This window comes from Salvelinus namaycush, chromosome 26, assembly GCF_016432855.1.
Source record: "Salvelinus namaycush isolate Seneca chromosome 26, SaNama_1.0, whole genome shotgun sequence".
NCBI classification, from domain to species: Eukaryota; Metazoa; Chordata; class Actinopteri; order Salmoniformes; family Salmonidae; genus Salvelinus; species Salvelinus namaycush.
The window spans coordinates 28,322,800-28,345,688 of NC_052332.1; the positions used below are offsets into that span (position 1 = coordinate 28,322,800).

General features: G+C 40.7%; 3 protein-coding genes across 3 annotated transcripts in view; 1 reads left to right on the forward strand and 2 right to left on the reverse strand.

Annotated features, from left to right (window-relative positions):
• The window catches only part of LOC120021528 (lys-63-specific deubiquitinase BRCC36), a 48,914-nt gene extending 43,515 nt beyond the window's left edge, over positions 1–5,399 (reverse strand). Inside the window, exons 1-8 of the mRNA XM_038965317.1 lie at positions 5,168–5,399; positions 4,656–4,775; positions 4,374–4,461; positions 4,177–4,265; positions 4,030–4,085; positions 3,671–3,802; positions 2,166–2,209; positions 1,896–2,053 (exon numbers count right to left, since the gene is read on the reverse strand). Of these exons, the coding sequence (XP_038821245.1) occupies positions 1,905–2,053; positions 2,166–2,209; positions 3,671–3,802; positions 4,030–4,085; positions 4,177–4,265; positions 4,374–4,461; positions 4,656–4,775; positions 5,168–5,272 (783 nt within the window). The 5' untranslated portion in view covers positions 5,273–5,399 and the 3' untranslated portion in view covers positions 1,896–1,904. The remainder of the gene's footprint in view (positions 1–1,895; positions 2,054–2,165; positions 2,210–3,670; positions 3,803–4,029; positions 4,086–4,176; positions 4,266–4,373; positions 4,462–4,655; positions 4,776–5,167) is intronic.
• Positions 5,400–5,578: 179 nt separating this feature from the next.
• Positions 5,579–6,396, forward strand: cmc4 (C-x(9)-C motif containing 4 homolog (S. cerevisiae)). Its single transcript, XM_038965540.1, has 3 exons — positions 5,579–5,866; positions 5,989–6,053; positions 6,153–6,396. Exons 2-3 carry the CDS (start codon positions 5,996–5,998, stop codon positions 6,296–6,298), a joined length of 204 nt encoding a protein of 67 aa, XP_038821468.1. The 5' UTR covers positions 5,579–5,866; positions 5,989–5,995; the 3' UTR covers positions 6,299–6,396.
• Positions 6,397–9,303: 2,907 nt separating this feature from the next.
• LOC120021670 (FUN14 domain-containing protein 1A-like) lies at positions 9,304–19,310 on the reverse strand. Its single transcript, XM_038965492.1, has 5 exons — positions 19,228–19,310; positions 14,559–14,724; positions 14,347–14,422; positions 14,018–14,146; positions 9,304–10,524 (listed from the first exon to the last, which is right to left on the reverse strand). Exons 1-5 carry the CDS (start codon positions 19,244–19,246, stop codon positions 10,447–10,449), a joined length of 468 nt encoding a protein of 155 aa, XP_038821420.1. The 5' UTR covers positions 19,247–19,310; the 3' UTR covers positions 9,304–10,446.
• Between the last annotated feature and the right edge of the window lie 3,579 nt (positions 19,311–22,889).

Below are 22,889 nucleotides of genomic sequence, written 5' to 3' on the forward strand. Positions count from 1 at the left end.
CCCGCTTCAAATCATCCCACAGATTCTCAATGATATTCAGGTCTGGGGACTGGGATGGCCATTCCAGAACATTGTACTTGTTCCTCTGCATAAATGCCCGGGTAGATTTTGAGCAGTGTTTTGGGTTGTTGTCTTGTTGAAATATCCAGCGCCAGCGTAACTTCAACTTTGTGACTGATTCTTCAACATTATTCCCAAGAATCTGCTGATATTGAGTGGAATCCATGCGACCCTCAACTTTAACAAGATTCCCAGTACCGGCACTGGCCACACAGCCCCACAGCATGATGGAACCCCCACCAAATTTTACTGTGGGTAGCAAGTGTTTTTCTTTCTGTGTTCTTTTGCCGCCATGCATAATGTCCCTTGTTATGAACAAATAACTCAATCTTTGTTTCATCAGTCCACAGCACCTTATTCCAAAATGAAGCTGGCTTGTCCAAATGTGCGTTTGCATACCTCAAGCGGCTGTTTGTGGCGTGTGTGCAGAAAAGGCTTCTTCCGCATCACTCTCCCATAGAGCTTCTCCTTGTGCAAAGTTCGCTGAATTGTTGAACGATGCACAGTGACACCATCTGCAGCAAGATGATGTTGTAGGTCTTTGGAGGTGGTCTGTTTTTGACCGTTCTCACCATCCTTCACCTTAACGATATTTTACTTGGCCTGCCACTTCTGGCCTTAACAAGAACTGTGCCTGTGGTCTTCCATTTCCTCACTATGTTCCTCACAGTGGACACTGACAGCTTAAATCTCTGCGATAGCTTTTTGTAGCCTTCCTCTAAACCATAATGTTGAACAATCTTTGTTTTCAGGTCATTTGAGAGTTGTTTTGAGGCCCCCATGTTGCCACTCTTCAGAGGAGAGTCAAAGAGAACAACTTGCAATTGGCCACCTTAAATACCTTTTCTCATGATTGGATGCACTTGTCTATGAAGTTCAAGGCTTAATGAGCTCACCAAACCAATTGTGTGTTCCAATTAATCAGTGCTAAGTAGTTACAGGTATTCAAATCAACAGAATGACAAGGGTGCCCACATTTTTGCATAGCCTATTTTTCACATCTGATTTAATACAACTTAATATTGCTACACTAAAAATCTTTGTCTGGACAATACCCCAGTACTCAGCTTTTATTAGAAAATGAATGGCATGCCACTGATTTTTCTGTGACGACAGAGTAAATTATTATGCAGCCTCAGAAGGGTGCCCAAACTTTTTCATACAACTGTACATAAATAAGGTATTTCTGTTTTTATTTGTAATACATTTGCTAACATTTCTAAAAACCTGTTTTCACTTTGTCATTATGGGGTATTGGGTGTATATTGAGGAAAAATATTTATTTAATACATTTTAGAATAAGGTACCAAAATGTGGAAAAAGTAAAGTGGTCTGAATACTTCCCAAATGCACTGTACATTTCCATAGACACATGAAAACATTCATAACTACAAGTAATCAGAGAGTGAATGAGTCATCTCCTTTGACATCTAAGAGCACAAATAAAGAAGCATGAAAAAATGATTTAATATACTATGTCACATTTAAAGAAATTGGCAATTCACATGGGGACATCCTTTCATAACATAAATATAAGTTGACGAAAATGAAAAACGCATCCAATACTCAGTGCCAAGGAAAAAACATGTGACAATGTCTCTCAAAAATACAGTAGTGTTTATTAGTAAACAGAGCATGACCTAACAGGAAACAGTGGTATTGGGAAGCAAAGACAAGTGTTCAGAGCGAAAACTGTTACAATGGAGAAAGATTCAGGTAGATGGTGGTTAAAATTCCATGCTCACAGATCACTTAGCCATGATGAGATTCCCTTAGTCACTTGTCCTCGTGTGAGAAGGTTTACGGCACTGCAAAAACACAAGTCTTTTCCTTACCTTTCTCTCTCACATGGTTGCCAGCTCCTGAGTTAGTCTCTCCTTCTCCAGCTGCAGCTCAATGACGCTCTGTCTGTTCTGCTCCAAACGGTCCTCCAGCCACTGCAGCAGGGGACCACTCACAGCAGACATCTGACTGCACAGGTTCTTAGTGAACACTGAAACACACATCAGGTGGAGAAAGCAGTGAAGACAGATGCACCGTCTGTGATATTAATGTGCATGCTGATACAATCAAATATCAGTTGTCAACAAATACATGACACCAACCTGAGCCATTGTGTATCTTCGTGATCGGATCCAGGTGAGTTAAGCTGCAAAAGGAATGAAATACTACAATTATACCATTAACAATGAGCAATACACAATGAGCTTCCCTGTGTCCTGTGTTTGCAGCAAGACAATTTTGTATATTTTGGTAGACAAAGGGGAAATGTGTTCAGCGTAGCAGAGGCAATTGCAGGGGGGCTCAAAACACACCAAAAAGAGGTATCAGGGAGCTCCTCCCTCACTGGCTTCACCCGGTCATGTGACGGGCAATAGCCTGGTACAACCCAGGCCAGTTTAATCAAATACCTTCAATGCATCACTAGTTTCCATCAAGACTCCACCCCTTTTTAATTGTCTTCCTGAGAACTTCCCCAGGCTTTCGAACAAAACGTTAGAAGCCTGGGGTGCGTTCAATACGACAGAACAGTGTTGAACGTTTAATTCAATGGAACTGTACTAAACAACCAGTTGATGAATGACGTGATTATGGTGCCCCAAAGGGCAATTGTGCATGGCGTGCTGCAGGAGTTTTGCGATCTCAAAATGGTCACCACCATATTGATCAGGCCACAGCACGCCACAGCCACCAAACGTACCTTCAACGTACCTGTTGAAGAACGATGTGTACCGTTTTGTGTTTCCTGGAAACCCGACATTGAATTCTACGTCAGTCAGAAATGTGCGTTTGAAACAGTAAATCTTCCTCTCACAACTTCTACTAGCCAGAATGTTGAAAAAAATATATATTTTAACAGACTTTACCGGTTGTCCGTACGGTCGGTCCTTTTGGAGGTAGGAATGTGAGACATATCCACAGTAAAGTATAATCAAATCAAACTTTGTCACACCTTACTGTGAAATGCTTACTTAACCAACAGTGCAGTTCAAGAAAGAGTTGAGAAAATATTTACCAAATAAACTAAAGTAAAAAATAATAAAAAGTAACAATAAAATAACAACGACGCTATATACAGGGTGTGCGGGGATATCAATGTGCGGGGATATCAACTTTTCAAAGCCCTGGTAGTGCATTCAGACCTCTATCAACTGAAGCATGCGCACAACAACCATGTCAACTCGTGCACGAGCTCAGAAAGTATGGATGCGTCTCGTGCATGTATGTTTTCTCTTGTGCACATGCTGCAGGTGATAGAAATCTGAACGCACTACCAGCGCTTTGAAAAGTTGATGCAATTATACTTTCCTGTGGATACATTGTCTCACATTCCTACCGTCAATATGACCAACCGCACAGACAACCGGTAAAGTACATTAAAATATACAGTGCCCCACTAACTTTATTCAACATTCTGGCTTGTAGAGGTTGCGAAAAGAAACTTTCCAGATTCAAACGCTCATTTCTGCCCAACGTAGAATTCAATGTGATTCAACATTAGGTTTCCATGCAACGTTTTGGCGAAACGTATCGTTCAGTACAAACAGTCACAACGAAGCAAACGTTGAACCGAAATAAACGCACCCCCTGGGCTTACGAGGCTACATACCTGTGAATCTTTCTGTAGGTATCCTGCTCTTCCTGGCAGAGGATTCTTGGGAGCTCCACTGCTGATTCAAGGCACACTTTCCCAATGGCCTCGTGCGGGACCACATGAATTGGGATCTCGATTCTCTCGTACCTTTATCAACACAGATCAGGGATGCAATTCAGTATTTGTGCCGATATTGTCAAATGGCTTTTTTTGGGGGACAACTGCTCTGAGAAGGACTGAATATTACTCTAATTAGTAGTCCTGAGGGAGAAAAGATAACGAGAATCTAATAACACCTAATTTTGTTTAACAGAGAGCTGGATAGGATATTAATTTCACTGCAAACAGTGGTTTCCAAACAGGGGCACACTTACTCAGAGCCTTTCTGGGCTTGCACAGACTGGAAGCAGGTGTAGAGAACTCGACCAGTCTAAGAGAAAATGATAATTGAATTCATTCAATGCCCCTTTGTATATCAAAATGACTTTCTATATTTAAAATTGCTGTCATTTAAACCCTACTTTTGTGTTCTTATCCTCAATGAAACAGGAGAAAATCAGCCCAACAAAGCCCTGGTCCATCATTTGGTACATGGCCTGTGTCCTTACATCTGTTGTAGAAAATGAATGACTCAAACACTCCAACTGAAACAGTTTGCCATGACAGTGAAAACTAAAGTTGTGGAACTGATGTGGTAGAGGGGTGTTCTGGTTCTTACCCACATGTGATGGCCACACAGTGATGTGGGGGTGAGAGTGGTACCAACCAACTACACGCATCAGCCGTCCAGTCATTTCAGCCAATCTGTAGCTCTTACTAAGGAAATAGATTACCAAAAATAATACAATGGCTGTGTCCTCGTGAATCCTATGAAACCTCCACCAGTCACACTGACATTTGTGACATCCATGACACTTTGTCACACTCATCTCCTGCAAGACACCACCAGAAGACAGAGATTTATTTTTTTCATGAATGAGACATGTTGCACAAAAGATATCTCAGCTTCGGTAGCAGCTGAAGATAGCTGCTCAGGCGAGATTTCCACGCGATCCTTCCTCTTGTCTGAGCGTCGGAGAATAATAACAGAATGAATGTGGACGATGCGGTTGGTGTCCACCTGTGTAAACAAACCAGGTGACTTAGAAAGCAGAATACTTAGTAGGATTGTTAGCTAGAATCAATGAAATGTGTCACTATATCAAGTTAGGGACATATGCCAACTAAAAATATAAATGTAACAAGGGATACACATGCATGCATGTATGTATGTAGTCGGATTAAATCAGGCTGGAATACACAATTAAATTGTACATACCAAGTGTGTATTACAGCCTGATTAATCATACTAGAATGCATGTAACGTTATCTATCTATCGCGCTAGTAACACAAGGATTTCGCTGCATCTGCTATAACATCTGCTCAACGTGTACGCGACCAATAAACTGATTGATTGATAAAGTTATATGGCTAAATGGCTAACGTTAAATAGCTAGCAAACATAACTTCACCTCTCCGATGCAGAGTCCCATTACTTCCTCCTTCTCGGTACTTAATGCATGATTCATGCAAACCAAAAAGGCATCTGATTCGAGGTGAACTGCGCTCACTGCCATGTTATAGAACTATAACTTCCACGTTTAAAAAAATAAATAATCAATGACTAGCTAGCTAGCTAGCTATTTATAAAACTCCACAAACTAGTTAACTATCTACTTTCTTATCAAAGCGTGTGTTACATCAATAACAGTACGGTGTTGCAAGGAGACGGATTATTCTATGGGTGAATCTCAAGTGTCAACTCTTCGCGTCCTCTCTCCTCGCCTCCTTCGCCTCCTTCAAACCTATTGGAAGAGAAGATCATAGGGGCGGGACCAGTAGATTTCTCATCCAATGGGTTTTGAGAAGGAGGCGAGGAGAGAGGACGCGAGAAGGCTGCAAAAGAGATCCCCCATGTGGTCCTAGCTACATAAATGTGCCAAAGTATTTTACCTCTTAGCCCTCAAAATCTTACACTTTTTATACAGTCGTACGTTTTCCACAAACATAAAATACATTTATAATACATTTATAGACATCACAAAATAATGTAGTTATAATTATCTGCAGTTTAATCAGCAAAATCCATAGGGCAGCCAATCCAGTCGGACGACATTTGGTAAACACCCGGGATTCCGGGGACGTTTGTAGCGCTCTTGAAGAACGAACAGGTATACAATCATGACAGTTCAGAATCGTAGGCTAATTGCAATATGTACAGGTGGTTAATAGTTTATGCTGATTGTCCAAGTAATCAAACATGTCTATTTGCATGTCTGTGTTTTCTTGATAGTGGTAAAATGCCACAGAAAGATCCTTGTCAGAAGCAAGCATGCGCAATTCAGAAGTGTTTACAAGGTGAGGGTTTTCCACAACATTATCTATTTATGATTTCTAACGTGAATAGCGTGTGTTTCATGTATTACACGCACTTAGCCCACTGTCTTTGTCTTCCAGCAAACAAGTACATAGAGAGCAGGTGCGAGGATGTAATAAGAGCTATGCGTATGTGCTGTGAGCACGCAGGCGAGAACTCCATCTGCTGCTCAGGGTTCGCTAGGGAACAGAAGTCTACAGAGCCTAAAATTCCTGGTGCACCTTGACCTGATTGTGGACACTGGACAACGGTCTTATTTGTAAATTGTACATGATGACAATGCTTCAAATGTAATAAAGTTGTTTATAATGACAGTAAATGATCCTACGGAGATGGAGTCCAGTGTTGTTCAAGTACTGTAGCCAGGGGTACAACTTCCACGGGGGGCCATGACCCCCCTCACATTCTGAAATTGCATTTTTGTCCCCCTCAGTTTTATCATTGCACTGTGATACAAACCGCTGCTCGGGTGTGCTTTAGGACCATGCAGATGCCTCAGAGCGGTCAGGCGTATAGGACCAGCACTGGAGAGCTGAACAGAGGCAGCTACTCTTTAGTTGACTGATTTAGCTGGCAATGTAACTGCTGTTTGACAGAAAAAATCTATATTCATAAACTGGATGGTTCGAGCCCCGAATGCTGATTGGCTGGCAGGGGTGGTATATTTAAGCAATAAGGCACCTTGGGGGTTTGTGATATATGGACAAGCAATGAGGCACAAGGGGGTGTGGTATATGGCCAATAAGCACGATGCAAAGCAGAGTGCCTGGATACAGCCTTTAGCTGTGGTATATTGGCCATTTACCACAAACCCCCGAAGTGCCTTATTGCTATTATAAACTGGTTACCAACTCAATTAGAACAGTACAAATAAATGTTGCCATACCCGTGGTATACGGTCTGTTATAAACTGGGTGTTTCGAGCCCTGAATGCTGATTGGCTGACAGCCGTGGTATATCAGGGGTATGACAAAACATTTTTTTACTGCTCCAATTACGTTGCTAACCAGTTTATAATAGAAATAAGGCTATTATAAACTGTCATGCCTAAGAACAGCCCTTAGCCGTGGTATATGGACAACAACATTTGATGATGTACCATTAGCTAGCAGAACTAGCCAAAAGAGCTAACGTTAGCTAGCTAGCTCATTAACTTTAGCGATTATTTTTGCCTCAATCACACGACCTGAATCAAACAATGAAACCAGCGGCCAAATGAATGAAGACTGATATTCTGACGTTTTTTTTCAGCTCAATGTGAGTTATCAGTCAGTATACCACTGTAAGGTTATTGATCTGTCAGTTTCCCTAGCTAATTCCCTACTTTTCACACTGACACGGTGTAAATAGCTTTAGAGGCTTCACTGTCATGGTGCAGTCAGTACACAACTCATCATATCTTAGCAGGATCAGATGTCCCTACAGGGTCAGACAGCCAGGGAAGATCAATCTACGGAGTTTAGGGGAATTTTGCAGTATATTATAACAATCAATGAATGGATACGTTTTTGAGTTGATAGGTAGGCTACAGTCTGGGATCTGTGAATAATGGTAATTTAAATTGTTGAACCATTGATTCTATTAATGTATAATAAATAAATGTTCACCAATGCAATTCTTTGTCATGCCTCATCTGAGCAGGATCAGATAGTGATAGGGGTCTCATCAGGGTCAGGCAGGCAGGGAAGACCAGTCTGTGATAGAGTGGAGGTGAATTTTTGCAGATACAACACTATTTTCTCTGTGCCGCAAACACTGTAAAGCAAGAAGCTTCAAAGATTGAAACTATTTTAAGTACGTCTGACAAACCAATAAAGCTGATTTCCAAACTGTATCAAGCATTGATAGAGGCTTTTCCCGATGACACAAAACTTGTCATACAGAAATGTGAGGAAGACCTGGGAGACTATTGATGATGATGAATGGATACAGATATGTTAGAATGCCCAGTCATGTTCATATAATCTCAGACGTAAATTACTGCAGTTTAAGACCATCCATAGAAAGTACTATATGCCAGTGAAACTGAATATCATCACTCAGAAATGTACTTCCTCTGATGGAGGTGTAAAACACAAAAGGGCACATAATTGCATATGTTATGTTCTTGTGAAGGCTGGCTGAATTCTGGCAAAGAGTATGTTCTGTCTTAACATGTCTATAGATTCTCCCTGTTTTTGTTTGCTTGTAAATGTTGATACTGGAGACTTGTCAGAAAAAAACTGTGTAACCTAGCATTTACAGTGGCTAAGAAATGCATTGCCATTAATTGGAAGGTTGGTTATCCTCCCACAATGGATGGAAGAAATATCAAGTTATGCAGATAATCTTGTAATTAATCAAATCTAGTTAAGGGTATACTGTGCAACTTTCATAAGGTCTGGATGCCTTATGGAAAACAGTACGACAAAAGGAGTCTGTATTGAAAACATGCCCACGTCAGGGGAGATACCTATTTTGGCAATCCCTAGCTGCTGGGCTGCTCAATCTTGGCCCTGGGTGTCTGCCATACTATTGGTTATCACTTTGGCCTTGGCCTAACACCTGAAACCAATAATGAATGTTTCACTAAGATCCTCAAGCTGAGTAGGGTGTGTTGGGTTGGGGTGTTGCAGGGCCATGGACCCCTAGGGACAGGGTGACCCAGCTAAATTGTGTGCAAGTAAAAAAAGCTCTAGAGTACTATTAGGCCTATGAATTATATGGAGGGTGTACTGTTTGTGTGTTAATGTGTAGCTGTTTTTATAAAACTTGTTTTCCAAACCTTTCCTTGAGACATAAACAAAAAAAGATGGGAAGGAAGTGTTGGGGGGAGAGCTTAGTTATTGACTAGACTGGTGGGGGCATGCAGATGGCTCAGGCTGAAATTTCATAATAAAAAGTCGTACTTTATTTGTAAGAGTTGTTCATTTGTTAGGCTATTGGTTAAAGGTGCAACACAATATTAATTATTTATCTAGTTCAGTCTTATCAATCACTTAAACATATTTAATGATCTCTTACCTAGCTTGATGACAGCATTTTTGCTTACTTTGTTGTTCCAAATAGTGATGATAGAAGGGCCATATTAGATTGTGTAGAAATGCAGGAAATTAGCTTTAGATGCCCCCAAAAAATGGGAGTGCCCCCAGACCCTCCACCAAGTTGTCCCCCCACTTCTAGAACAAAGTTGCACACCTTACTATAGCTGTATTTTCTGTGAAACTATGGCAAACAAAATCATTCTAAAGAGACAGTTCACTTTTTTATTACTTCTCCCAGAATTTTACATTTTGTTTGTAACAAAATATAGAATTTTAAACAGTGAAAAAAATACTATGAAGCTTTTGAACAGCACATTTTACACTTTGCTAAGTAATTGGGTAAGGGTTGCATTGAGGAGGAGAAACATTGGGAGAAATAATTGTAGCAAACTTGCATTCCTATCAGTGCATTACCTCATCACATATGTTCTCTACAAAGGCTTATTGATATGTTCCATGTATTACAGTACATTCCATAATTGTCCTTAGTCATCTGTAAGTACACTGGAATCTTGTATGCTGTGCGGCAGCTTTTGATCATGCAACATTAATCAACACAATCTGTACTTACAAACAAATCTTACTCAGACCTCAGTCTCAAGCATGGATTTAGAAAGCCAGATATGTCCAGTCTGGCTTTCTAACTCCCTGGTCTCAAGTAAGAACTTGACACGCATCCTCATCCACTGGTAAATAAGTCACTACTATTGGGGATGATTAATATGCACACACCATGATTGTCCTTGAATTACACTTTGGAATTTTAGGTAAGAAAATATAACGTCTGTAATACCATTCAAACTTGTGTTACTGCAGCCTCTTAGTCCCCTTGTACAGTACTTACTCATACATGTATTTGTTTGTAACTCTGAGACCCTTTGGTTTGAAGGAACATAAACACACATACAACCTTGATCTTAACAATTTAGAAAATGAAGGATATTACTAAACAAATCCCAAATGAGGGAAAACAAGTTAAAAGGGCTTCGCTCCAGTTCCATCTGACAGAATGCATTTACATGTATCCAGATAGACATATTTTGGTGGATTTCAAACCATCTCAAATAAGTACTGTATTATACCAGAATAATGCATAGGAAAATGTAATAATAAATTAAATAGTAAGACAGGTCATGCATAAGCCTCAATGATAAACATAGTATTTTAAATAGCTGTGTTTTCAAATGGACACATTCCCATAAGCCCAAAAACACACATCAAGCCTATGAGTTACAGTTTGACATATTATTGATATGTAGTCTACTTGCATATCTAGATAGCTGGTTAGGTTTAAGCTTTTTTTCAGCCTTGTATTTGACACAATATTAAATAAAGAGATGAATTTGTAGATTTAGGAGGCCAAGCCCAGCAGAAATCCCCCAGCAAAACCTCCTGTGAGGACAATATTCTTCTTCACAAATGTCTGCACCTGGTAAAAAGAAAAACACCAATGCATGGTTAAGTTTAGCAGAGTTATGATAAGCATTGTTCTTAGTATGGAAGCCCGTTCCTTATGAGCCCAAGCCCGAAAATGCAAAATGTTAAAGTTATGACTGTGCCATTATACAATACATAGCCTACCACATATTACGCATGGCAGAAAAACAAAACAAAACTGATTTAAGATGTCTTTAGTACATAATTAGTCTAGCTTATACTCCAAAATTAAACAGATTTGAGTAGTCGCCTTTGAGTGTGGACTGTATTATTATGCATATTGGATGGACTGGTTACCTTATGCGACGCTCCAAAATGTCTATCCATGAGTCTGGGAGAGAACGTATAGCCCTAGGCCATGCACTTGATTTATTGATTTTGCAGTGCGACTTAAAGTTAGCCTAGAATTATTGAATTTGTATTTGATTTTGAATAGCCTACTAAATAGGGATTTTTTATTTATTTTAAGAATTAATTGATTGACACATTACCTTCAGCTATACAGAATATCTCACCAACATGCATTTCCATCTGCTCTCCTTTATTCCTTTCTTGAGCGCGCAGAAGGGCTGTCAACAGTGTAGTGAAATACACTGCTCAAAAAAATAAAGGGAACACTTAAACAACACAATGTAACTCCAAGTCAATCACACTTCTGTGAAATCAAACTGTCCACTTAGGAAGCAACACTGATTGACAATAAATTTCACATGCTGTTGTGCAAATGGAATAGACAAAAGGTGGAAATTATAGGCAATTAGCAAGACACCCCCAAAAAAGGAGTGATTCTGCAGGTGGTGACCACAGACAACTTCTCAGTTCCTATGCTTCCTGGCTGATGTTTTGGTCACTTTTGAATGCTGGCGGTGCTCTCACTCTAGTGGTAGCATGAGACGGAGTCTACAACCCACACAAGTGGCTCAGGTAGTGCAGTTCATCCAGGATGGCACATCAATGCGAGCTGTGGCAAAAAGGTTTGCTGTGTCTGTCAGCGTAGTGTCCAGAGCATGGAGGCGCTACCAGGAGACAGGCCAGTACATCAGGAGACGTGGAGGAGGCCGTAGGAGGGCAACAACCCAGCAGCAGGACCGCTACCTCCGCCTTTGTGCAAGGAGGTGCACTGCCAGAGCCCTGCAAAATGACCTCCAGCAGGCCACAAATGTGCATGTGTCTGCTCAAACGGTCAGAAACAGACTCCATGAGGGTGGTATGAGGGCCCGACGTCCACAGGTGGGGGTTGTGCGTACAGCCCAGCACCGTGCAGGACGTTTGGTATTTGCCAGAGAACACCAAGATTGGCAAATTCGCCACTGGCGCCCTGTGCTCTTCACAGATGAAAGCAGGTTCACACTGAGCACATGTGACAGACGTGACAGAGTCTGGAGACGCCGTGGAGAACGTTCTGCTGCCTGCAACATCCTCCAGCATGACCGGTTTGGCGGTGGGTCAGTCATGGTGTGGGGTGGCATTTCTTTGTGGGGCCGCACAGCCCTCCATGTGCTCGCCAGAGGTAGCCTGACTGCCATTAGGTACCGAGATGAGATCCTCAGACCCCTTGTGAGACCATATGCTGACACATGCACATTTGTGGCCTGCTGGAGGTCATTTTGCAGGGCTCTGGCAGTGCACCTCCTTGCACAAAGGCGGAGGTAGCGGTCCTGCTGCTGGGTTGTTGCCCTCCTACGGCCTCCTCCACGTCTCCTGATGTACTGGCCTGTCTCCTGGTAGCGCCTCCATGCTCTGGACACTACGCTGACAGACACAGCAAACCTTTTTGCCACAGCTCGCATTGATGTGGCATCCTGGATGAACTGCACTACCTGAGCCACTTGTGTGGGTTGTAGACTCCGTCTCATGCTACCACTAGAGTGAGAGCACCGCCAGCATTCAAAAGTGACCAAAACATCAGCCAGGAAGCATAGGAACTGAGAAGTGGTCTGTGGTCACCACCTGCAGAATCACTCCTTTTTTGGGGGTGTCTTGCTAATTGCCTATAATTTCCACCTTTTGTCTATTCCATTTGCACAACAGCATGTGAAATTTATTGTCAATCAGTGTTGCTTCCTAAGTGGACAGTTTGATTTCATAGAAGTGTGATTGACTTGGAGTTACATTGTGTTGTTTAAGTGTTCCCTTTATTTTTTTGAGCAGTGTATGTTTAGTTGCGTAAACATGTCACTATTGATGTTCCCGAACAGATTTCACTAGCCCTAATTAAGCACTGGGTAGATGCAGGAACAGGGTTGGAGAGCCCATGGCATACAGAGTTTGGGGCGGAATATCACCTGTCGGGCAGCGAGAGCAGGCTCCTCAAACAGGAATATCACCTGTCGGGCAGCGAGAGCATGCTCCTCAAACAGGAATATCACCTGTCGGGCAGCGAGAGCATGCTCCTCAAACAGGAATATCACCTGTCGGGCAGCGAGAGCATGCTCCTCAAACAGTGGTTGGTTTATGCATGGAGTGAAATTAGTGTTCTTATATTTACTCCTCAACTGCTCATTTAAGAACATTGTAAACACTGTAAAACCAAAGTAGCCTACAAAGCAGACCCACAGGAAAGCGCACAGCCTTCATTTGCAATTTGTGTGCATACAGATGACATGTCACTTTTCCCCTGCCCCTACCCATTTGATAATGGACCATTCTAAATCTAAACAAATTTTACATATTAGTAATGACAAGATTAAATTGAGAATAGTCTGATGGGTGAAAATATGATCGCTTGATGAGAGGACAGCTGTGCAGCACGAGGCAAGGAACCGGGCGCAAGCTTTTTTTTCTACTTTCTCATCAATGGAGCCTATAGTTCGCACCATGCAGCCCATATGTTTTTATTTAAGGTTTGTATCATGTTGTGAGTTGATGCCCGTTTCATGAGCGACTTACTATCTCATAATTAGGGTTATCACTTTTTTCCTCGAGAAATTAAATGTTTCATGTTTTGTTTGCTTGCCACGATACAAGTATTGCGATACGAAGTATCGTGGCAAGGAAACAAAACATGAAACATATTCAATTTCGAGGGAAAAAGGAAAAATGTTAGAAACAAACAGCGTTATGTTGTCACCAAGAGTCACATTTGTTTATTTTGCAAACTAAAGCACCGACATTTTTAAATAAAGTAGGACCATTGAGTTAGTCTAATTCATGTTTTCTTTTTGCAATGAAAAATCTGGTGTCGTAGTATCACGACACTGGCATCATGACAATCCTACTTAAAATAATCACATATTATTTCAGTTATGACTTACTATCTCACAACTCAGTCAGATTTTATTTTTTGGGTGGCAGGAACGGGCTTCCATATATTTGACATTGTTCTCTTTTATACTCTGGAGTAAAAAGGTGTGGATAGCTTCAACATCATACCATTAATCATGAGCATATTTGAAATGCTAAAATCACAACACCAAAGAGATCATAAGACTTGAATCAGATAGGAGACATCCACCATTTTATAGTAGACCATGATGACCCCTTACCTCATCCACTTTTGTCCTGACTTCCTTACTGGGCTTTTCTGTATTCAACTTCAGCTGCTTCTTGGCCTTGTTTACATCACGCTCCACTCTCTTCCAGTCCACTTTGATGTACCCTGTGTGGTTGGCAATCTAGAAGGAAATGAATCACACACCAATAATGGCAATGTGACTGGGGTTGAGCCATAACACACTTCCATGTGTCCTAATGTGAAACATGAGTGTCAAATATGTGTTAAATGTAGGTAAATAAGTCAGCCAGGTGTTATTTAGAACTATGGATATTCAAACACAAAATAAATTGATGCAGAGCGTAAGAAGTCACACCTTACCTGAAGCAAAAAGAAGCCTCCACCCACTGCTGAAGCCGCCAGCTTTCCAACTTTCTGGAACAAATACCCAGCACACCTAAGAGGAAAAACAGCTATTAAACAGAGACCTGCCAAGTCATAAATGGTTAAAATTGTAGAACACCACAGCAGATTCACATGGCTTGTCCATTTATTATTTATTCATATTACACAATCAGGACTGATTGACTCACCAGCCAGACACTCCACCAATGGCAAGCTGGGTGGCAACATCATACTTCTCTGCTACTGGCCCAGAGTTCTTGCCAAAAATTTTGTTCCACCATCTCTGTTTCTTGGCATAGTCTACCACCTCTTCACTCTTATCTAGAAGATACTCTACCACCTCCTCACTCTTATCTAGAAGAACAAATCACACACAAAAAAAAGAGTCAGACCCACCACCATGTAACTGTATCTAGTTGTAATTTGATATAGCCAATTATTACATTGATTTCAAAGTCATACCCTTGATTGTCCTTGGCTCACATGACCTTGCAGGACACTGAAATACAGTGTGCATCTTATGCTGCGTCTGATGCCAGAAAGTAGACTACATTGACCTTTACAAATCCAGGCTTCTGGACACTTGAAAATAGAGGCCTAAAATAGACCAGCCTAGAGAGACCAGATGGCCATCAATTTCACTTTCAGTCAGACAGACTTGTGATCAGCTCAGCAGTCAAGAGATTTGGTCTGTCTCAAGATCAAACACACTGACCTGGCAGACACAATCCTTTTTGATGCATACCATTGATAGTGAAACACTTTAGTTTCGTTTTATGGAATTGGCCTTGTTTGTTTTAAGGTCAATGCTATCCGGGATTCTTGTGACATCCCTACCCTAAAAGCCAATTTATGCTTGATCTGAAAATGTGGTCGGAGGCTCCGTATGGAGGGTGTGACGCAATTGCGGCGCCTTCGGAGGCATGCAAAGGCCAAAGGATCATCGATGCTTGGCTGTCATTTGACAAATAAATATAATTGTAAAAAATTGCCTGCGCTACAGACAGCGATATCGGTCTGCTAATACAGGACTAGTAAAGGCCCAGTGCACTACTTAAAAAATATATATAAATAAGGCCTCCCGAGTGGCGCAGTGGACTAAGGCTCTGCAGCACAGGGCTTGAGGCATCACTACAGACCCGGGTTTAATCCCAGGCTGTGTCACAACCGGCCGTGACCGGGAGACCCATAGGGCGGAGCACAATTGGCTCAGCATTGTTCGGGTTCCATGGATTTTATTTTTACTACATTCTACATTGTAGAATAATATTGAAGACATCAAAACTATAAAAAAACATAGTAGTAACAACAATAACATGTAGTAGTAGTAATAACATGTAGTAACCAAAAAAAGTGTTGAACAAATCAAAATGTATTTTATATTTGAAATTCTTCAAAGTAGCCACACTTTGCCAGCTCTCAGCCAGCTTCATGAATGCACCTGGAATGCATTTCAATTATTTATTTATTTGACCTTTATTTAACTAGGCAAGTCAGTTAAGAACAAATTCTTATTTTCAATGACAGCCTAGGAACAGTGGGTTAACTGCCTTGTTCAGGGGCAGAACGACAGATTTGTACCTTGTCAGCTCGGGGATTCGAACTTGCAACCTTTCGGTTACTAGCCCAACGCTCTAACCACTAGGCTACCCTGCCGCCCCAATTAACAGGTGTGCCTTCTTAAAAGTTCATTTGTGGAATTTATTTTCCTCTTAATGCGTTTGAGCCAATCAGTTGTGTTGTGACAAGGTAGGAGTGGTATACAGAAGATAGCCTATTTGGTAAAACACCAAGTCAATATTATGGCAAGAACAGCTGAAATAAGCAAGGACTTTGAAAGTTTATTCAACTGCAGTGGCAAAAACCATCAAGTGCTAGGATGAAACTGGCTCTCATGAGGACCACCAGAGGAAAGGAAGACCCAGAGTTACCTCTGCTGCAGAGGATAAGTTCATTAGAGTTAGGTTGAATTGCTGTAAAGAAACTACTAAAGGACACCAATAAGAAGAAGAGACTAGCTTGGGCCAAGAAACACGAGCAATGGACATTGGACCGGTGGAAATCTGTCCTTTGGTCTGATGAGTCCAAATTGGATATGTTTGGTTCCAACTGCCGTGTCTTTGTGAGACGCAGAGTAGGTGAATGGATGATCTCTGCATGTGTGATTCCCACCACGAAGCATGGAGGTGGTGGTGTGATGGTGCTTTGCTGGTGACAATGTCTGTGATTTATTTAGAATTCAAAGCATACTTAACCAGCATGGCTACCACAGCATTCTGCAGCGAGACGCCATCCCATCTGGTTTGTGCTTGTTTTTCAACAGGACAATGACCCAAAACACACCTCCAGGCTGTGTAAGGGCTATTTGACCAAGAAGGAGAGTGATGGAGTGCTGCATCAGATAACCTTGTCTCCACAAATCACCCGACCTCAACCCAATTGAGATGAGTTGGACCGCAGAGTGAAGGAAAAGCACCCAACAAGTGCTCAGCATATGTGGGAACTCCTTCAAGACTGTTGGAAAAGAGAGGCAGAGGAAGTCGGAGAGAGAGGGAGGAAGAGGGTGAGCTTGAATCGGTTAAAGTGCAGGAAAAAGGGAGGTTTTTTAAATAAGAATGGTAGAAAGTGTAAGCAGAGTGTGCTGTACACCGGATCGAAGACAGGAGGAGAAATGGAAGTGATTGAGGGCAAAGTATCGGAGGGGGTAGTTCTTGGAGTTCTCGGAGCCCGAGGCTTGCACCGAGAGTCAGGATAAAGATGAGTCTGGTAGGAGTGAAATGTTTGGAAAAAGTGGACCCTTGCCTTTTGGCTGATCCATTTGTGGTTTCAGGATGGGTGAAAACAGAGTTGGGTGCTGTAGAATCAGTAAAGGTAACCAGAAGTGATCTTGTGATAATTATTTTGCGTTTCTGCTGGTCAGAGGGAGCAGGCGGTCCGCGTTAAATGAATGGGGAATAAGAGATGTGATTTGTTTTGCTCTCAAGAAAAGGGCACCATTGAAAGGAGTGATTACTGGGGAAGCGGTAAATGTGAAAGTTAACCAACTGAAGGGGAAGATTCCCGGTGTCGTTTGGAGCGACGCAGACAGGGTTGGGTGAGTGGTGAAACAGAAGAGACGTTGTCTGTCCTTCTGAGTTTCGATGTTGATGTCCTTGCCTGACAAAGTGAAGTTAGGATATAATCACTACCAGTCAAAGGTTTTAGAACACCTACTCATTCCAGGGTTTTTCTTTCTTTTTACTATTTTCTACATTGTAGAATAAGAGTGAAGACATCAATACTATGAAATAACACGTTTGGAATCATGTAATAACCAAAAAAGTGTTAAAATCCAAATATATTTTATAATTGAGATTCTTCAAATAGCCACCCTTTGCCTTGACAGCTTTGCACACTCTTGGCCTTCTCTCAACCAGCCTCACCTGGAATGCTTTTCCAACTGTCTTGAAGGAGTTCCCACATATACTAAGCACTTTTTGGCTGCTTTTCCATTACTCTGCAGTCCAGGTTACTACATGATTCCATATGTGTTATTTCATAGTTTTGATGTCTTCACTATTATTCTACAATGTAGAAAATAGTAAAAATAAAGAAAAAACAGAAATGTCCAGTGTGATAGAGGCAGGTTGAGGTTTCCAGGGTTAGAGTAGTGCAGAAGTTGTCATATGCTGAGGCAGTGAAGAAAGTAGAGGAAGATGGGTCAAGGGATCCTGAGAGGAGTGGTGTGAGTAGTAGATATGTACCAGTACAGAGGGATAGACCAACAAGTGATATATGCTTCAGTAAGATTGGATTTTTTGTGTTTATAGCAATGGTGTCAACTGTACTACCGGGATGGAATGGAAGTTGCTGGGAAAATTGAGGTTGTGGTGGCAGCTGCAGAGAGGTATTTGGGCATGTGAGACTTGACGTCAGAAGAGTTACAGGGTGTGGTGGTGTCCCGTCCTTTCAGACTGTTGGCCTGAGGTAGGACTAGATAGATGTAAATAGTGGAGAAGGGTGGTGGGTTGTGTTGATTTATTTTCTATAAGGGAGTTATACTCCAGTCTAGTAGGTAGCGGTAATGCAACATTTGATGCCAACCGCTGTTAAACCTCATCGAATAACAAAAATAAGTGGTTAGTAATACTACAAGATTGGACAAGAAAGTAGGCGGGGTCCCATAACATGGCCTTCACTATCCCCTATAAGAGACCTCAGTAATGGCACAGTAAGACATACCAGGAAGGTATAATGCCAAATATTATATAACCAAGTTATTGAATGGACCCAATGTGTGTGTCGTAGTTAGTAGTAAATGTGTTAGGCTAACCAGCTACTGAACTACTAACATTAGCTAGTACACACTGCTTCTACACCTGCATTGCTTGCTGTTTGGGGTTTTAGGCTGGGTTTCTGTACAGCACTTTGAGATATCAGCTGATGTAAGAAGGGCTATATAAATAAATTTGATTTGATTAGCTAACTACCGACCAACACACCCAGGGGCAGTGGAAGGTACGTTAGCCAACTACCGTTACAGCTGCTAGCAACAGGGACTAAGTCCCTGAATAGCAGGCGTGGTGACTTGCAAACGAGGCACGCTGATGTGCATTTCACACCGAGTTCTTTCTATCTATCTAGCTAACGTTTACTAACTGCGATTTTTAGCTAGCATAACATTTTGCACATGCTAGTTAACTTTCTGAAGGGCAGCGTTCAAGTGCATTAACGTAAAGAAAGGCAAACGCATGCAGTTTGCGTGCCAGTATTTTATATTTTCAGTCAGATTAAAGACTATTTGTGGATAGTTACCTAGATCAATATATTTAACCTATGTATTCTATTTCAAATATTTGTGGCTAGTTTGTTTCTCACCTTTCTTCTTCTCGGCCATTTTTTCTCAAGTCACTTCGTTTCAACCCGGATTTGAATCGAGAGCCCATCCGGAATATCACGTGACGGAGCAGAAAACTGGCCTAGTAGAAGCGAGACATTCTCCAAGTACGGGCTGACTGCAGTGTGCGATTCGGCCCACGTTTGACCCCGCCCACTTTATTTTGCCCATCTGAGGTTTGACAGTCTTTTTATTTTTATTTTATTTTTTATTAACAACAAATCAATACAGAAAGTACATAAGGGAACACAAGTATATATAGATTATATATAATGGACAATCGAGCTAGGGGGTACAATATCACATTACACTTACACAAGGACCTTAAGGGACATACATACACTTACAATTCTAACAGCTTTTTTGTTAGTAGAGTATTTAACTGTCTTAAAATACAGTTCAATTTCTTTTTGTAGGGTAAGAAAATGTGTTTTTTTGTTAGTAAATTTACATTTGTGTATATGAAATTTGGCCAAAAGAATAATGAAATTAATTACATAAAAATGTTCTGCTTATTTCTATCGTATGTAAAGAATCCAAGCAGTACATCTCTCCACAATAGTGTAAAATCTTCATAAATGTCTTGCCACAGTTTTCTTACATGAATACAATGCCAAAAAAAAAGATGCAACACTGTTTCTGGCTGGTCATTACAAAAGGAGCAATTTGAGTTTATGTTTTCCTTAAACTTCTTCATATGGTGGTTGGCAGGATAATATTTATGAAAAATTTTACAACAGATATTATCAATAAATCCATTCCAATAAGGCATGACATAAGGTATAGATACAACATCCTGCTGAAACAAGGTTCGTATCGCTCTGTTGTTGAATGGACCAAAAGAGAAACAAATCTTTCCTACTGATGAGTCAACAGGGTCAATTGAAGGTAGGCTCTGAGGGTCAGGTCTTGACACGTTCCTGAATAACAGAGCAACACCTGAGGGAATGGCGTCTAAAACAATTGCAAAATCTTTAGGTGTTACAGGGACCTTGTAAAGTGATAAGAAAGACCCTCTGCATTTACCAGTTGGCTCACCAATAGGATATTATTTCGGAACCAATATTCTAAAAACAAAGAAGTATTTTTATACAATATATCCCGATTATTCCATATATAATATCTTTGTGGAGAAAATTTGTGTTTATAAATTAAGGACCATGACAAGAAAACCTGCCGATGAAAAGCAGAAAGTGTAACGGCAGCCTTCCTCCTCTTCACGAGAAGAGGAGGTGTAGCAGGGATCGGACCAACACGCAGTGTAGCCAGTGCTCAACATGTTTAATAGACGAAAACCGTGAACACTTACAAATACAAAAATGGCAAACCGAAACAGTCCTCTCTGGTGCAATGAACACAAAGACAGGAAACAACCACCCACAAAATCCCAACACAAAACAAGCCACCTAAATATGATTCCCAATCAGAGACAACACAAAACACCTGCCTCTGATTGAGAACCATATTAGGCCAAACATAGAAACAGACAAACTAGACACACAACATAGAATGCCCACCCAGCTCACGTCCTGACCAACACTAAAACAAGTAAAACACACAAGAACTATGGTCAGAACGTGACAGAAAGTTTCACTGGAATTTTGTCAATATTATAATTGCAAAACAACATGAAGTTAAGGCCACCAAAAGTAGAGAAGACATGATGAGGAATAAAATTCCAGATAGAAGTGGGTCTTCTTAGGAATTGTTTTATCCAATTGATCTTAAAAGTATTATTTAAAGTAGTAAAGTCCACCATTCTCATAAGTATTCATTACAACAGTTTTCCTAATGTAATGGGTACGGTTTCTCCAAAGAAAGTTGAAAAGCATCTGGTCTATCTCCTTGCTTATTTTACTGTCAAGATATAAAGATAGAGCGCCATATGTTAGTCTAGAGATACCTTCGGCCTTGGTTATTAGGACTCTACCTTTTAAAGATAAGTCCCTCTGTAGCCATTGATTTAGCTTCTTCTGGGTATTTTTAATAAGAGGGTTAAAATTTAGTAAGCCTCTAGACTTCTGATCCTTTGTAATGGTTATGCCTAAATATGTAAGTTCTTCTTTTACTGGAATACCATAATATGAAGGTGTCACACAATCTTTGACAGCTATGAGTTCACATTTATTAATGTTAAGGTATAGACCAGACGCTTTGGAAAAGGATTGTATCACATTGATCGATATGGGAATTTGGTTAGCGTCTTTCAGAAAAAGTGTAGTATCATCAGCCAGCTGGCTTATAATAATTTCTTTACCAGCTATGGAAATACCTTGTACAGGACTATTTTTTACAGAATTTGAAAGAAGTTGGGTGATTAATAAAAACAGGTACGGGGAGATAGGACAACCTTGCCTAATTCCTCTCTTTAACTCAAATCTAGGTGAGGTGCCATATTTCAATTTGATAGAGCTGTTACCATTTGCATAGAGAGTCTTAATAGCCTTACAGAAAAAATCCCCAAAGCCAAGTCTCTCAAGGGAGTGGAAGAGAAACTGATGCTCTACTGTGTCAAATGCTTTATTAAAATCAAAAAATAATATGAAGCTATCCTCAGTTATTAGGTCTGAGTAGTCAAGTATGTCTAATACTAGTCTGATATTGTTAGAAATATGTCTGTTCCTCATGAAGCCAGACTGTGTTTCATCAATGACTGCATCCAGGACTTCTTTAATTATTTTTGCAAGTAGTAAGGCTAATATCTTATAGTCATTATTAAGAAGACAAATTGGACGCCAGTTATCGATGAGCAGCACTTCTTTTTTAGGCTTAGGTATCAGTGTTATTAACCCCTGACTCATTGTAGGAGGGAGAACATTGTTTTTAATACTCTCTAAAAAGACTTCAAATAGGAAGGGAGCTATTTGTTCAGAAAATAATTTGTAAAATTCTGATGTAATTCCATCAACACCTGGTGATTTATTGTTCTTTAGATGTTTGATAGACTCTATAATCTCTTCAACTTTCACACTGTTTAGATTCTATATCACTGATAGTGAACATTATTCAGTGAGTTAAAAAACATATCTGTGGATTCCTGACAGTACGTAGAGCTATACAATTTTCTGTAAAAATTGCTACAGTATTTAGCGATTAATTTTTGGTCATCTGTAATAACACCATCAATGTTTAATTTATGGATAGTGTTATTTTTAGAGTGAAATTTCTCAAGTCTAAAGAAATAGGATGAATTCTGTTCTCCCTCCTCAATCAATTTTTTCCTAGATCTAGTAAAGGCTCCTTCTGCTTTTAATCTATATATATTATCCAGTTTATTTTGTAACTCAATTAGTTCCATCTTCTCCTCCCCCGAGAGGCCGGCTGGGGACCTCTGAGAAATGGAAGTTATCTTAATGATCACCTTTTCCTCCTCAGCTCTTCTGGTCTTAGCAAGATTACTACCATATTTTCTAAGGTATTTGGACACCTCAAATTTAAAGAGCTCCCAAGGCTGTAGCATAGTATCACCATTGAATACAGGCGGTTGACGTCACCAACCTTCATCGTATATTTCAAAAAAGTATTTAAATAATGAGATACAGCCACCAATCCAAAGAAAGGATAGGCGGGAGCTAGAAAGTACAATTTCGATCTCTAGTGCCTCTTATGTCCTACTACCCTTGTGGCGTTTATAGATTCAAAG